General features: G+C 41.9%; 2 protein-coding genes across 2 annotated transcripts; both read right to left on the reverse strand.

Moving 5' to 3' along the window:
• Positions 1-1,215: 1,215 nt before the first annotated feature.
• On the reverse strand, positions 1,216-6,839 carry tmem127 (transmembrane protein 127). The gene is made up of 3 exons (XM_083784020.1): positions 6,021-6,839; positions 4,017-4,181; positions 1,216-2,757 (listed from the first exon to the last, which is right to left on the reverse strand). The coding sequence occupies exons 1-3, from the start codon at positions 6,262-6,264 to the stop codon at positions 2,447-2,449; spliced, it is 720 nt and encodes a 239-aa protein (XP_083640146.1). The 5' UTR covers positions 6,265-6,839; the 3' UTR covers positions 1,216-2,446.
• A 2,040-nt stretch (positions 6,840-8,879) lies between these two features.
• Positions 8,880-13,580, reverse strand: saxo2 (stabilizer of axonemal microtubules 2). The gene is made up of 8 exons (XM_083783510.1): positions 13,531-13,580; positions 12,821-13,009; positions 12,515-12,717; positions 11,977-12,338; positions 11,647-11,871; positions 9,958-10,080; positions 9,250-9,371; positions 8,880-9,120 (listed from the first exon to the last, which is right to left on the reverse strand). Exons 1-8 carry the CDS (start codon positions 13,566-13,568, stop codon positions 8,958-8,960), a joined length of 1,425 nt encoding a protein of 474 aa, XP_083639636.1. The 5' UTR covers positions 13,569-13,580; the 3' UTR covers positions 8,880-8,957.
• Between the last annotated feature and the right edge of the window lie 780 nt (positions 13,581-14,360).

A 14,360-nucleotide genomic window follows, 5' to 3' on the forward strand; every position in this document is an offset into this window, starting at 1 on the left:
TCAAAAACCAATAAAAGGCGTAAGCCGAAAAAAAAAAAAAAAAAGTATGCATAAACATCCTTTGAAAATATTCAAAGTATATATAGGACTCAACAGGGTAATAATGTATGTTGAATGTTCAGTGATAATGACTAAATCTACAAAGTAGCTAGTAACCAAAGTTTTCAAATAATTGTAGTGGAGTAAAAGTACAATATTTGCCTCTGAGATGTAGTGGAGTAGAAGTAAAAGTAGTGGAAATTGAAAAAAAGATCAGTCACAACACGTCACAATGCAAGCTTATAGATCTGCTATTTTTGAAAGATTTCAGTACTTTTACTTTGGTAGGCCTACTGTACATAGCCTATATTTTGATGCCTATACTTCCAAGTCAAATTTGAATACAAGACTTGTACTTGTAACAGAGTAATTTAATATTGTGGTATAGCTACTTTTATTTGAAGTAAAAGATCAGAGTACTTCTCCACCACTGCTTACCAGTTGGTATTTCCCAGGTTACCAGTCTTGGTGGTGATGGTACACAAAGCAGACAGACTGATGAGTTTTTTGAGAGCAAGACCCTAGATGATGCCAGTATGACTTAACTTCACCCATTTAGACCTGAGACAGATTCTAAATGCACCTTCTAAATCCTTACCCAAGTTTTCTGAAAGACTTCAAATTTGTATTTTAAATTAATGTTGCTATAGTGTATAGCACTACAGACAGAGTTGTTCCCAGCTGGGTGTTCTAGGTCTAAATGGGTTTTAAGAGTGAAAAGACAACTGGTGAAGGCTCATACATAGTCTGGATTTTCGGTGGTGAGCTGACCACCGGAGCTGAGATAACGTTGAGTGGTGGTGAGTAAAAACAGAGAGATGGGCTGGAGCGGTGGAGGTGGTTTGCTCTTCACCACGGCTCGTGACGTCATGTTGTAGTTCGGTGGTCACCTCACCACCGAAAATCCAGACTATGTATGAGCTTTGGGGACAGCTGGAGAAGATGGCCCAGGACCGTGATGTCTGGAGAGCTCTTGTTCGTGGCCTATGCCCAAAGTTGGGCTATAGGCGTAAGTAAGTAAGTATGAGCCTTTATAGGAAAGCCTTGATAGGCTGACAAAATGTTCTTGCTCCGGCCATGTATAAAAAAAGCAAACTCTTCCACTGCAACATTACTTTATAAGACATAATTTACAAAAGTAGGGAATTTCAAAGTCTTGTCACACATCAGGGGCGATGCTGAGCATTTCTTTCTTCTTTTTTTTATTATGACCATCATTATGTATAAACAATCAACAATATTTTACACATTTTCACATATCAAAGAAAGTAGGACAGCAACAGATTGAGAAACAAAATGTGGATATGGCATAAAACAGAACAATATATTACCTAGTAGTTTCACTACAATATTAATAAAAGTTTTAACCCTTGGCTGGTATGTCCCATATCAGGCATTCACTCATGTAGGATTCTGCCAAAAGGATTAAAATGTAACAAAGGGAAACTCATGCATAGAAAACATACGTGTACAGCCACAGTAGGTAAAAACGGAATACAAATATGATTTGTCAAACAGATGGACACGTGACAAGAACAATTTATGTGGTAGTAAATGCTGCCTTTATGTAAATCACGTTTTTCTCTATGGATGTCAACCTCCATAATGCTATAGCAAAACGTATACGTCACACCATGATTTGAAACCGGTTTAAAATTACATGATTAGTTTGATTTCCTAGTGCCATCTCAAATATGTGATTAAAAGGGGGTAAAGAAACATGTCTACACACCAAATAAATGAAAGGAAGACAAACAGAACTAGGGACAACCAGTGAATAAATAACGGTCAAATTTTATATGATGTATATAAAAATGAAATGTCTAAAACAATCTTCAGTGTATTTCTACATTGGTGACGTTTTCAAATAATGTGAAAAAGTCAAATCATGTACAAATGAAAGCGTATTGAGTCATACAAATAATTAAGTATTCCATCCATGTCCGACGAGGGCTATTACAACTGCCATGGCACACTGTCGACAACCCAAGTTTGTTCAGAATTTGGCATTGATCAGGATGTGGCATCTACACCATTCCTTCAATTACTTGTAATAAATCATGTTGAAACAGCACCCCCATATAGGTTTGCTTTACATGTAAGGATCAAATCCTAAGAGCCATTTACATGCATCACTATAAGCTTCAGTGGTGAAAGTAATAATCAACTCCCAAATTTCTGCCGCCACTAAAGAAAGCGTTCATGCACCCAAGCACCAACAATCAAGGTATATGCGCTCGTTGTACACATTGTGTTCAGTACGGAAAGGAAGAGTATTTGCAGAGATATCCACTGGATAGAAAGTCACATACCTTTATGTGTACACATTTGTTGATGAGGCCAGTAGCAGTGCTCATAGGGAAGCGTGAGTTAGAGCGATTAAAACAAGGCCAGGTCTGGCTACAATTTAGGGCGTGTATGCAGGTGGCGGCTGAAACTGATTGGCAATGTCATAATCAGCAGGATACGTTTCACTGCTCTCCTCCATCTCTGAGAGCAGCTCCAGTGCCTGCTCCTCCTCTTCTGTGGGGTAGTGGCGCAGCAGATTGGCGGCCGTGGCGAGAATAGAGGCTCCGCCGGCCCCCGCCACCAGGTAGAAGCTGATGGCAAACGTGACGTATATGAGGGAGCCATGGTACTTTTTGTGTTGCTGCTGTAGAGATAATATAAGCTCCGAGGCCCAGTAACAGAAGCCTATCACCGTGGCACACTGCAGCACTGTTGATATACAGAAACAGACAGGAGGGGGGAAAAATGTTTAATGTTGGGTTGGCTGATATGGTGGAAGAATTATACTCATTAGCATGATACAGTTATGTAGCTACTAGCTAATGACCGTTTTGTTCTCGTTTTCTAGCCGTGTTCAGGTAGCGGATTCATCACAGCTACTTAATGGTTTTGTTTTATCATTTTGGCCATGGTTCACCCAATCACCCTGATGATAAACTTACGAGTATAAATGTTGCTGGGTATCTTTTGTGTTAAACTCTCAGACCCATAGAAAAGGGTTGACAGTCTTTGTTAATGAGAATGTGTGGAAACAATTCTGAGATCTTAAACAAAAACATGTATTGCAGAACCACTGCAAAGAGACATTAGGGCAGTTCTTCATATTGCAAGTTTGGTATCTGGATTTGTTTTCAAACCAGGAGACATGTCTGTCAGCAGCCGTTTTTGCCACCATTCAATAGATATATGTTGATTTTGATCACCTGACAATGATTCAGGCACACTCACACATGGACTACTAGGACAGGATCACCATGTGACCTGCAAGTTATGAGTCATCGCCAGGCTATGTGTTTCAGAAGGCCGATGAAAGGGGACACAAGTACTTCGGATAGCTTTCATCCAAGGACAGAATCATGTGCATAGAGTGAGTGGTCCCCACGCAGAAGGAAGTGGCAGTTGCACAGTGCACACACATCAACCCTGAATGCCCAGGTGCAGAAAAAATATTCATTCCTGATTAAGATCTTTGGATCAAAATGTTGACAGCGATTTATGACAGCGAACATTATTTACACCATAACCATGACAGATATCTTAACTGTTGTAAACGCGTTGCCCAAATCACTATATTTGTCTGCAGCTGAGTGAGCGGACACTGTACACATCGGTCTAATATCCACACTCTTGTTAGCATTTATCTATACAGATTCATAGGTGATAACATGAATATTCATGTATACATTTACTTGATCAACTCATGTACATTACATTTATAAGCATACACATTATTTTAACACAGTCAAACCAAGTGCTGATGGCTAGGGTCACATGTTTTTATTTAGCAGCGATCCGAGCACTCAAAAAGGTTAAAAAAGAGAGGGTGGATATAAAAAGGGGGAGTAGGCCTAGCTACTTTATTAAAGTTTAAAAGGCCAACATGTTTCGACTCAAACAAGTCTTCATCAGGGCAAGTATATACTTGCCCACACACTGCATTTCCATCCATAAGTAAGACAGAATCATACCTGTGAGAATGTGTGCAAATGCGTATCTCCGCGTGATCTTGAGGGCAGGGTGCTTCGGTCCGAAAACATCCAACAGGAATGCAGTCAGACTGCACAGGATGCCCAGGAAACAGAACGCAGCAATGACCCGCAGCAGTAAGATGGTCTGGGGGTTTACACAGTAGTCTAGAAAACAGTAGAAGTTCAAGGTATTAAAATTAATCTGCTAGTCGTACTTCATCAACTAATGGGTAGAATTTACAACCTTCCCTTGAAAACAGAAACAAGGGGGGACCCACTTTGTTTCTGGGACTCAATCAACGACACATCTTACAAGCTCATATACATGATATACTGTAAATATAATATACAAAACATGTACAGTGAGATTTGATCTTATTCTGGGGACCCCCTTGGAAATCATTATTTCAATTTCAGGAAGTTTGCAACCCCCAACTATGGGTATTTTCTGGCCTTGGATCAAGACTATCATAGATGTATTTTATGGAGTCTGACAGTAAATTAAGTCTGAGCTAAAGGTTAGACCTAGAATGCCTGTGATCATTTAATTATACTTCGTACATTTTCATGTATCACAGGCATAGATCGCTTGCTGATAATCCTGGTAGAACATGCGTGGCATAAATGTGATAAATGCTCCGTTTGTGAACTGTTACTTACATCCTGTTTACCGCAGATGTCATCACCAATTGACCAGGGAAACACAAAAGTTTGCAGTCACACAATTGGCAGGTGGTGTGATTAATTACCCAGCACCCATCGCAAAGCACCTGCCAATTGTGTGACCGCAAACTTTTGTGTTTCCCTGGTCAATTGGTGATGACGTCTGCGGTAAACAGGGCGTATTTGTAAAATCAGTTCATCGATTGTTCCGGCCCCCCTCGCCCGGAGAGAAAGATGTCCGTGTGCATCTCTTGAAAAAGTGGAGATAATTGACTAAATATACATTTTGTGCCAGAACTTTCACATGGATATAAAACTAGAGGACCATTTTTCACATCACGTCTTTGGAATTATTTAATGGGCGAGTACAAACGGAGCATTCATCACATTTAGGCCGCGCATGTTAAAGTTCTACCAGAAATCAAGGAGGGCTTTCTATGGCTCTGTATGTGAAATACTGTACATACTGTATGTAACAACAAGAACCGTTCTAGGGCTACCATAGCCCTCCAAGCAGAACCCAATGGTACTGAAGTTTCTGACATTTTTTAGACCCAGACCATGGGGTCCTGTTCCAGCAGTATCCTGCCACCTGGTACGCGGACATACATAAAACATAAACAACGTAGATAACGCCTGTCTGCGCTCTTTGACGACTTTTTTTCGTGTGAGGGCTTCTGAATCTGTGAAGTATAAGTACCCATACATGCCGCTGCGAATATCTCCTGTGGCGCGGAAGCCGTTAAGTATTTTTAATTTTGTTTTGTTTGACCGATTTGGTCGCTTTGATTCTTCTCTTCCTTCCTTGTTTATTGACACCTCATTGTACCACCTATCTGGCTAGCTAGTGGCGCTATAGCTATGACAGAGCAGATCAGAGGCAGGGACGTAGCCGGCACAAGCCAACCGCACACCGGGAGGCGGTACAATAAACGGTAAACAAACAAGAAGAAATAAAGCGACCAAATCGGTCAAACAAAGTAAAAATACTTAATGGCTTCCGCGCCACAGGAGATATTCGCAGCGGTTTGTATAGGTACTTATAGTTCACGAATTCAGAATAACTCAAACAAAAAAAGGCCGTCAAACGCCGCAGATACGATGTTACGGAGCATATTTATGTCCGCGTTCCAAAATTCCCATACGAAAATATAGTTATGAACAGGGACCCTACAATAAAGCGACATCCAAATTTCAGAAAAGCTTTATGGAGGGTTCCGAGAGGGGCTAGGGCTATCACAAAGTAAGTTTTTGTATTGACTTGACTCAAAATCAAGCAATCAATATGTTGTTATGTGTATAATTAAGTATATATATATTATTGACATTGTTACTACTAACCGTCCAGCAGCTTTGGGTCAATGTAGCCCAGGACGTCCGCCACCCCCAGCTCCTGCCTGGGACACGTCCCTCCGTGGACCCTGAGCCAGGCCGGCTCGGCCAGGGCCGTGCACAGGGCGGTGATGGACAGGGCGCCCGGCAGGGCCGACGCCAGGCTCCGCTCAGGCTGCTTGGGCAGAGAGGTGGCACCTCTCCTCCTGCTGCGGCCTCCTCCAGGCACAGTGGGACCCGGCGGCGCGTACATTGTTGTGGCACACTTTCTGTTTTGTTTGTTGTATTAATAATAATGCCGTCCTGGCTGACGGTGACACCAGGCTTCTATTAAGTAAAAGCTCCCCTCCGAGCCAGTAACAGTACAGTCAGTCGCTAGCCTGTGGGATTATGGACAGGACGTAGCAAGTATATACAGAGTATAATGTCCACTGTCACCGCGTCCTGACTGTATATTAACTGTATATTGAAGGAATCTGGATTCTTCTGGACGACGAACCTTTAAACGATGACGTTTAAAAGTGTCTTGTTCTTCAGGCCTGCTGCTGTATTGTTGTTAGCTTAGCATAGCTAGCCGACGTTACGTTACCCCCCACCGGAACAGCTGTGCCTTCGGTTTTGTTTTCTCTCTCGAACAAAACACCGAAGAACACGTTTACAGAGACAAATGAAACGACAGTAACTGGAGCAAATCTAGCAAACAAACACTTTGACAGAAGTCCTGTTCTTTGTTAATTGGGGGAACAACAGCAGACAAAAGATAGCGTCCGCTGATTTTCCACTAATGCTCTCTCTTCCTTGTTCATGCCATTCTTCTTCGTGGGGTCATCTTTAGTGGGCGCAGTAAATCGGAGGAATCGGTGCTGCCATCTACATGCCTACATGCGCGGTGACCTGCTGACTGCCTCACCTTTGTATGTTTACATTAAATATAAAATGCACTATTTCACTAGAGTGTAAAGACGCTGTGTTCAGATTACCACACTTGAAACCCACTTCATATATTGTCTACCATACCAACAGTATTAATACAACAACATAATTTGTGTGATATAGCAATGCAATTTTAATTGTCAAATCAATATTTATAACACCCAGACAGCTCTGTAATTACACCCTTTACACACACATTGCTACTATTACAAATAGTAGCAATTACATTATAACATAACAGCTCATCCTTTTCTGTTTTGTCTACCCCCCTCCTGTTTTCTACTTTATTGCAATAGCCAGCATTTAAAACGATCTGTTTCACTCTAATCTAATGCAGTGTTTTCCAAACTGTGGGTCTCACTCAACAGTAAATCAGTAAACTAAACAAGCCAACGTTTTGGTGTTTAGTAAGAGTCATGACTGTACTTTTCAAGGTGTATAGCATGCTGCAAGTGGATGACTGTCTTTTTTTATTTATTTGATACTTTATTTTGTTGTTTAACCATACAACAAGTCCTGGTGCCCCTTTGCCACACAGGCCCAGGGACTGCTTCACACAACACCAGCTGACACCTCCAAGGCTTCTGTGAAGGCCAGATGGATGTAGCCTGGCTAAAGCCAGACGCGAATCAGCCGTTGGCAAAATAAAATTGCTGTGATTTGAGTCTGGCTTATTAGCCAGGCTAGATCTGACCCCCCATTCCAAAGCACCAGCGCTCGCCCAGCAGTCTGCTGTCACCCAGGCGGATGCTCAGGCGTCTTACTGGTAGTATTTGTAGTAGATAACAGTAGCACAATTTGAAATTTGTACCCTATATGGCCAGAAAAATTTGCCATATGCGGGGAGGAAGCGTCAGTGAATCCTCACTATGAGTCTGACCACGCCAGGCTAAGAAAAAATATCTGTACAGTAGTCTGTGTGTTTGACTAGAGTTTGACTGGATAGCTGAATTCCAATATCCCAAATCTCGGCCACTCGCTCACTCACACTTGGGTCACTCCAGCATGGTCATGTTACGGTGAAATTGGTGACAGGCTGTAGACATCCCATAATGTAATAAATCATTGCGGTTTGTTTGTTTATTAGCAGAGTTTTATCTAGCACTATTTAGGCCACGTATTTAAACTAAAGACCTCCATGAAAGTTATGTGAAGTCCACAAGATGGTCACATATTTCAGTAGGTCACCAATTTCACCGTAGCATGCCATGCTGGAGTGAGCAAGTGTAAGTGATAAGTGAGTGAGTGTCTGAGATTTTGGGTACTGAGACATCCAGTCCAGGAAGGAATTGACATTACAGCCACTTTGAAATATTAAAATATCAAAAAACACACATTACACAACCCCAGGAAAGTGTTTCTTGTCCTAAACATCATTAAAATAAGATATGGTTGCAAAAGGGGTGAAGTGAAGTGGCCCATTGTTCATTGTTTCGCATAGCCTAAATGTTTTGCAGGCTTATACATGCATTTTCCAAACATTATGAAAACATTGCAAGGGGTGATCAGTCCCCCACCCCCGTCCCCTGTCATTTGTTGACTAGAGTTCATGCTACTCTGATCTTGAAGGTCACGATTGATGAGAGTCTACTAAAATGCCCAAATGGTATCATCAGTCTGAGTCACAGCACATACATGAAAATGTCACAAACCATTGACAAAAAATAGTTGCTTGATAAAGTACAATTTTTATTGCACATGGCACATACCTACTGCAAAGAAAGTAGTGGACTTGTAAACAATTTTAAAGCAAAAGAAAGGTCTGATTTAGTGCATTAACCCCAATTTGAATGTCAAAGGTTAATTTGTCAAAAAGTGATTATTTAATTGATATTTGTTAAAAAGTTTTCTCAAAATGATATCCACTGTCAATTTGAAAGTGCAGGTCAGTGCTTACAGGAAGCACTGACAAAACATGAGACTCAAATGAACCCTCTGATGCTCTCGAGTGGAGCATGGTCACAAACTAGAGAGTATTAAATAGAGTGTAATTTGTATAACCCATTTTATTTTTTACAGAACTGCCACTTCCTTCTGCACGGGGACCACTCTATCCACGTGATTCTGATTGCTGTCCTTGGACGAAAGCTTCCTGAAGTACTTGTGTCCCCTCTCATCGGCCTCCTGAAACACATAGCCTGGGGGTGACTCATAACTTGCAGGGCACACGGTGACCCTGTGAAGCAACACACAATAAACAAACTACAGTTAGCCCTGATACACTTACTTCAAAAGGTCAAAAGACAAATGTCAGTGTGTGATGATGTGGTGTGTGCGTGCGTGCGTGCTGTATGGTAAGGAGAACCTCTTTGGAGTAAACGCTGTACGATACATGGTAAAGCCTTCCATTGGAACACTTGCTCTCATAGGCTGGTTGGTTGGCTTGAAGCTGATGTTAGGCCTCAGTTCATGGGGTGTATAGTGGGCCTAGAGAAGAGGAGAGGAGAACGGAACAGAACCGAAAATTCTCTGTGATTTAAAGGGACACTTCACCCTTTTTGCAAAAAAAATTATGTTAATGACGTTTAGAAGCTTTAGAACACTTTCCTGGAGATCTTTATGTGTGTAATATGTGGTTTTAGATATTTTAGATTGTAGCAGTGAGCCTGTTGTCTCTGATGTCATGGACACTGGGCTCACTTCCTTCCTGGACTACATGTTGTCTCAGTAAGACAGCTCTCCCCCTATCCACAAGGAGGAGCAGTGCACCAAAGAAGTATGGGAATTGTAGTCCAGGAAGGTAGTGAGACCAGTGTCCATGACATCAGAGACAACAGGCTCACTGCTACAATCTAAAATAACTAAAACCACATATTACACACATAAATACCCCCAGGAAAGTGATCTAAAGCTTCTAAACGTCATTAACATATATTTTTTTGCAAAAAGGGTGAAGTGTCCCTTTAACTGTTTTCATACACAATTCTATTAGATTACTAGTGAGAGAACATTGTTACTTTTTATATATACACTACATTTATTTTTAAATGTCAAGAGTAATTGGTATATTTGCCCTGGATGTGGTGAGATCCTCCATCTTTCCACTGGCTTTATACATCTCGTCATGTATCTTCACAAGAGGCCGTCTTGTGTGTGCCAACCATGGTTGAAAGTCTTCACGCATGGTCGTGCAGTTCTGGAGGCACACAGAGAACATCAGTGTATGATACTTTTCGATCATGATTCCAGAATATACATAGAGTAAATCTAACAGTAAATGCTGTATGACTTTCTTAATGGACAACAAATCAAAAGCGCCACAGATTGTCTTCACAGTGATATTGTCGCTCGGGCATCAACATTCAACAACTACAACTACAACAAGTTAACTACTCCCCTATGCCACTACAGTCAACATCTAAAAGTCACACTTTAAGCACTCAAACACATTTGAATAAATATGATTATGTCAGTGTATACATTTTCAGTTTGAGTTGCAGCATTCATTTTTGAGTGGTGCAACCACTCCTATAGACAGCTATGTGTGTCACTGGGTCCCTGGGTCTGTCCCTGCAGCTGGGTGGCTGAGTCTGTCCGAGCACGGAAAATGGGTTATAGCGTTTGTTGACCACCAAGTGTCACACACAGACACAGACACACAGGCGGAGCGGAGGAGGGCCAGTACAGTACAGTACAGTACAGTACAGTACAGTACAGTACAGTACAGTACAGTACAGTACAGTACAGTACAGTACAGTACAGTACAGTACAGTACAGTACAGTACAGTACAGTACAGTACCACTTTGTTATCGCTGCCCAGTCGAAGGTAAGGGTTTTTGCTAATGTTTGTCTGCACTGGACCTATATCAGTGCCAAATGTAAACATTTTTGAGTGGTGCAACCACTCCTATAGACAGCTATGTGTGTCTCAGGGTGCCTGGCTGGCTGGGTCTGTCCGAGCACGGAAATAGCGTTTGGTTGGTTTTCACAACCAAGTGTCACTGTTGCACAGCCCTAACACACACACACAAACACACACACACACACACACACACACACACACACACACACACACACACACACACACACACACACACACACACACACACACACACACACACACACACACACTGTATTAACTGTATATATTATATACATATGATAATTTGGGGTGTTACAGTACAGTACAGTACAGTACAGTACAGTACAGTACAGTACAGTACAGTACAGTACAGTACAGTACAGTACAGTACAGTACAGTACAGTACAGTACAGTACAGTAGAGGGACCCCCACACGGTAACTCTGTAACTTCTCAACCATTTCTGACCCGGGGTGGCTCGCCGGAACCGGGCCGGCACCCAGGCCGCATTCCTGTGGGTCTGGAACTTCCAGGGAACCCCCGGAAACCCCCACACAGAGTTGCACCACTCACTTCACACGGGTGTGAATTTTGGAAATATTTAACTTTAATTTTATAATGAAAGTAAATGCTGGTCTTATAGATGGCGGATGTCAAACTGGATACCTGGATTCCCTCCCCCAAACACAGCTACTTGTGTTCGGATGCACCGCAGCGGATTTGATCCCTATAGACTCCACAGTGTGGTGGTCCGGTGGATCATCAATTTATAGTTAGCTACATCATGGAAAGGCTATACAACCCAAACCTCAGCCAAAGTTACTAAACATCCACAGATTTAACAATGGAGCACTACTTTCTCAGTGATGTTTTTTACATTGATGATTGGTCCACAATTACCTGGAAAGGAGCAGAGGACCTCTTTGGAGTTAAGTATGGCCTGGCAGATATAAATGGCTGTATTTGGTGTCTGACATAGTCTGCAGCAGTGGTGGTACTCAGGTCCATGTGCTCCATAGGACTGACATATTCATCTGTCTTATGGAGCTGAGGCAAGGAGACTGGCCACACCTTAAATTTGTCCCTGTTCTCCGTGCTGCCTTGGAAAGGTGTATTAACAGAATACTGGAGAGGAGAGGAGAGGAGAGGGGAGGATAGTAGACTATAAGAATCAAAGTACTGTATAGTGTATACCTGTTGCTATGTCAACCACAGCATTGAGCAGAGTACCTTGTTAGGGCAAGGCTTGTAGCTTTGGGGTAGTTCTCCACGAAGACCCTGGAAGTCTTGACGGTGTGTAGTGAGGTCCAGGAGGGGCTCGCTGCTAGGCTTGTACATGTCTGGAGGCCTGATGTAGCGCGACTCAATTGGATGGGGGATGAAAGACAACTGGTTTGAGGTCACATCATCAAAGGGAACTTCTGAGGGCTTCACGGCGTTGGAGGGTTTAAAGCTCTCCCGTGGAGCCACAATTCTGGGGATAAAATCATCCTGAAAGGTGGTCGTGCCACCAAACTTGTCCGAAGGAGGCTGATAGATGTGATCAGGTTTATTCGTCTCCCTCCTACACGTCTCCCACTGTCTGTAGTCATCTTAAAAGGACACAACAGCTGTTAGAACATAAACTCACTTCATCCACTCACAGTCAAAGCCAATTTGATAGATTCTGTAGTTCTAGAATATATATAATTTTCCTGAAAGTCTGTCAGTGCCACTTGCCACAGCCTTTCCCTGTGAGAATAACCAACATTTAATAAAAATGTATAACCTTTGTAGGTGGGGATGGTGTCTAGTTTTCCCTTCATTGCACCTGTTCTCTCTCTGGGTTTAAATGGGGCAAAGGGCTGGATATCATAGGGGTTGAAGTGTTGATTGTATGTTGTCTCTAGATCAATCTTCGCCGAACTAGGCTTATATTCTGTTTGCTGGCGATGCGGGCGTCGTGTTATCTCATGGGGTATGAAGTCTGTCCTATCCAGAGAGAGAGAGAGAAGGGATTACAGACGATTGCAGATCTCAGGTTTCATGATCTCAAGTTTCGTGCCTGTCAGAAGGCGCTGAGGCGCTTAATTACTTGAATGTTGTTACTCCGTCCATTGGTACTTTATTCTTGGCATGGTCCAGGTTTTGTTTTGGTTTCATGCTCTGGGGTGGGTTGTAGATGCCATAGACAGGAAATTTGTCCACGTACTCCGTCAGCACACATGGGCTCGCATTCCCCTTCTCATATATAGCAGTAGGCTTGTGGGCGCAGCGGTGACGGCTGGTGAAGAGAAAAAGAACAGAAAAAACTGTTACTGATATGTGTGTCTTGTGTCTTCTGTATCACTGAAGGCATGTCGCCCACTGTCAGGTTTTGGGAGCAGATCCAAGGCTATATCAATGCTGTTTAAACATAAACAACAACAAAAAACAATTGCAGTGCTCTCTTATTTTCACCAGGGAGGCATGCAATTGTCAGTTTGTTATTTACAGGTAACCAAGGCAAGTCTTTGCTCAAGGAGTGTCTTTATGGCTGTAATAGTAAAATCTGAATGTTCACAGCAGAAGCAGCTATTCCTTTACATACACTTCATATACATTTTGCAGCCAATGTCATCATAATTCGTATATGTATACATAGCCTATTTGCCTGCATGAAATAATGGACTGCTAAATCTGATATTTGTTCTGTCTGCCAATCTACATATTGTAAGGCAAGACAACACCTACCTGTATGATAAATCTAAAAAATGAAAAAAGAATGCCATTAATCGGCATAGGAAGAATATGACACATACATACCCACAGTTACATATCTCACATATACATAGCTTTTTCATGTTTTCCCGACAGATGGGCTATATCCTGTTGAACAGCGCATAAACTTATCTTCAACTCGTGCTGAGGTATGCCTGAATGCAACCTGCCACACTGTTTCAATGGCAGTAGCAGCGGTATCCAAACAACCACTGAGCGTCCTCTGGTTGCTATGTTACGATGCATGTTGCGTAACAGTGGATGTGGTTAAAGGGGAAACAACGCAAGTTTAACTCAACTGGGTTGAACTTGATATTTGTTGTTCTAATTTCTTATTTATTACAATAATAAACTGGCATGTGTCGCTGATATTGGAAAAATGTCAGAATATGTTCCATATGGGTCTACCTTTGTATCCTGTCACAGTTGTTTCTATAATCTTAAGAGGAAGATACTGGTATTTTGTGCAGGTTACAGTGTAATGTAAAAACATTGCTAATTATATTGAATCTATTATATCTATGCAGAAACAGTAGGCTATACAATTTAGCAAAATCCACAAAGGAATAAACAAACATATATAATTTATTTAACACATTCATAATTCTGCAGGAACACAGACACACATTTCATTAATAAATATAACAAATAAATATATAAACAAAAATACATGAACTTCAATCTGAGGAACAGATGTAGCAGATCTAATATAAACACAAGGAAGAAATAGAACCCAGATGCAAATGCATGTCGTACAGTCTCTCTCTCTCACACACTCACACACTCAAGGCTAGAGGTCTCATAGCATGTAGTCACAATGAATGTACAGTATATGTGTGTGCACATGCTACAATTAGGCAAGTCTGTGCAAGGCC

This window comes from Protomyctophum parallelum, assembly GCF_964188405.1.
Source record: "Protomyctophum parallelum genome assembly, chromosome: 15".
Taxonomy (NCBI): Eukaryota; Metazoa; Chordata; class Actinopteri; order Myctophiformes; family Myctophidae; genus Protomyctophum; species Protomyctophum parallelum.

What these genes read in the sequence shown, in the direction of transcription:
- tmem127 (XM_083784020.1), bottom strand. Translation starts at nt 6,264, where the DNA reads ATGTACGCGCCGCCGGGTCCCACTGTGCCTGGAGGAGGCCGCAGCAGG. An exon ending in TGACCCAAAGCTGCTGGACG is followed by an intron (nt 4,182 to 6,020) that starts GTTAGTAGTAAC and finishes ACTGTTTTCTAG; the next exon opens with ACTACTGTGTAAACCCCCAG. An exon ending in ATTTGCACACATTCTCACAG is followed by an intron (nt 2,758 to 4,016) that starts GTATGATTCTGT and finishes GTATATCAACAG; the next exon opens with TGCTGCAGTGTGCCACGGTG.
- saxo2 (XM_083783510.1), bottom strand. Translation starts at nt 13,568, where the DNA reads ATGAAAAAGCTATGTATATGTGAGATATGTAACTGTGG. An exon ending in GACGGAGTAACAACATTCAA is followed by an intron (nt 12,718 to 12,820) that starts GTAATTAAGCGC and finishes CTCTCTGGATAG; the next exon opens with GACAGACTTCATACCCCATG. An exon ending in CACCATCCCCACCTACAAAG is followed by an intron (nt 12,339 to 12,514) that starts GTTATACATTTT and finishes TGTCCTTTTAAG; the next exon opens with ATGACTACAGACAGTGGGAG.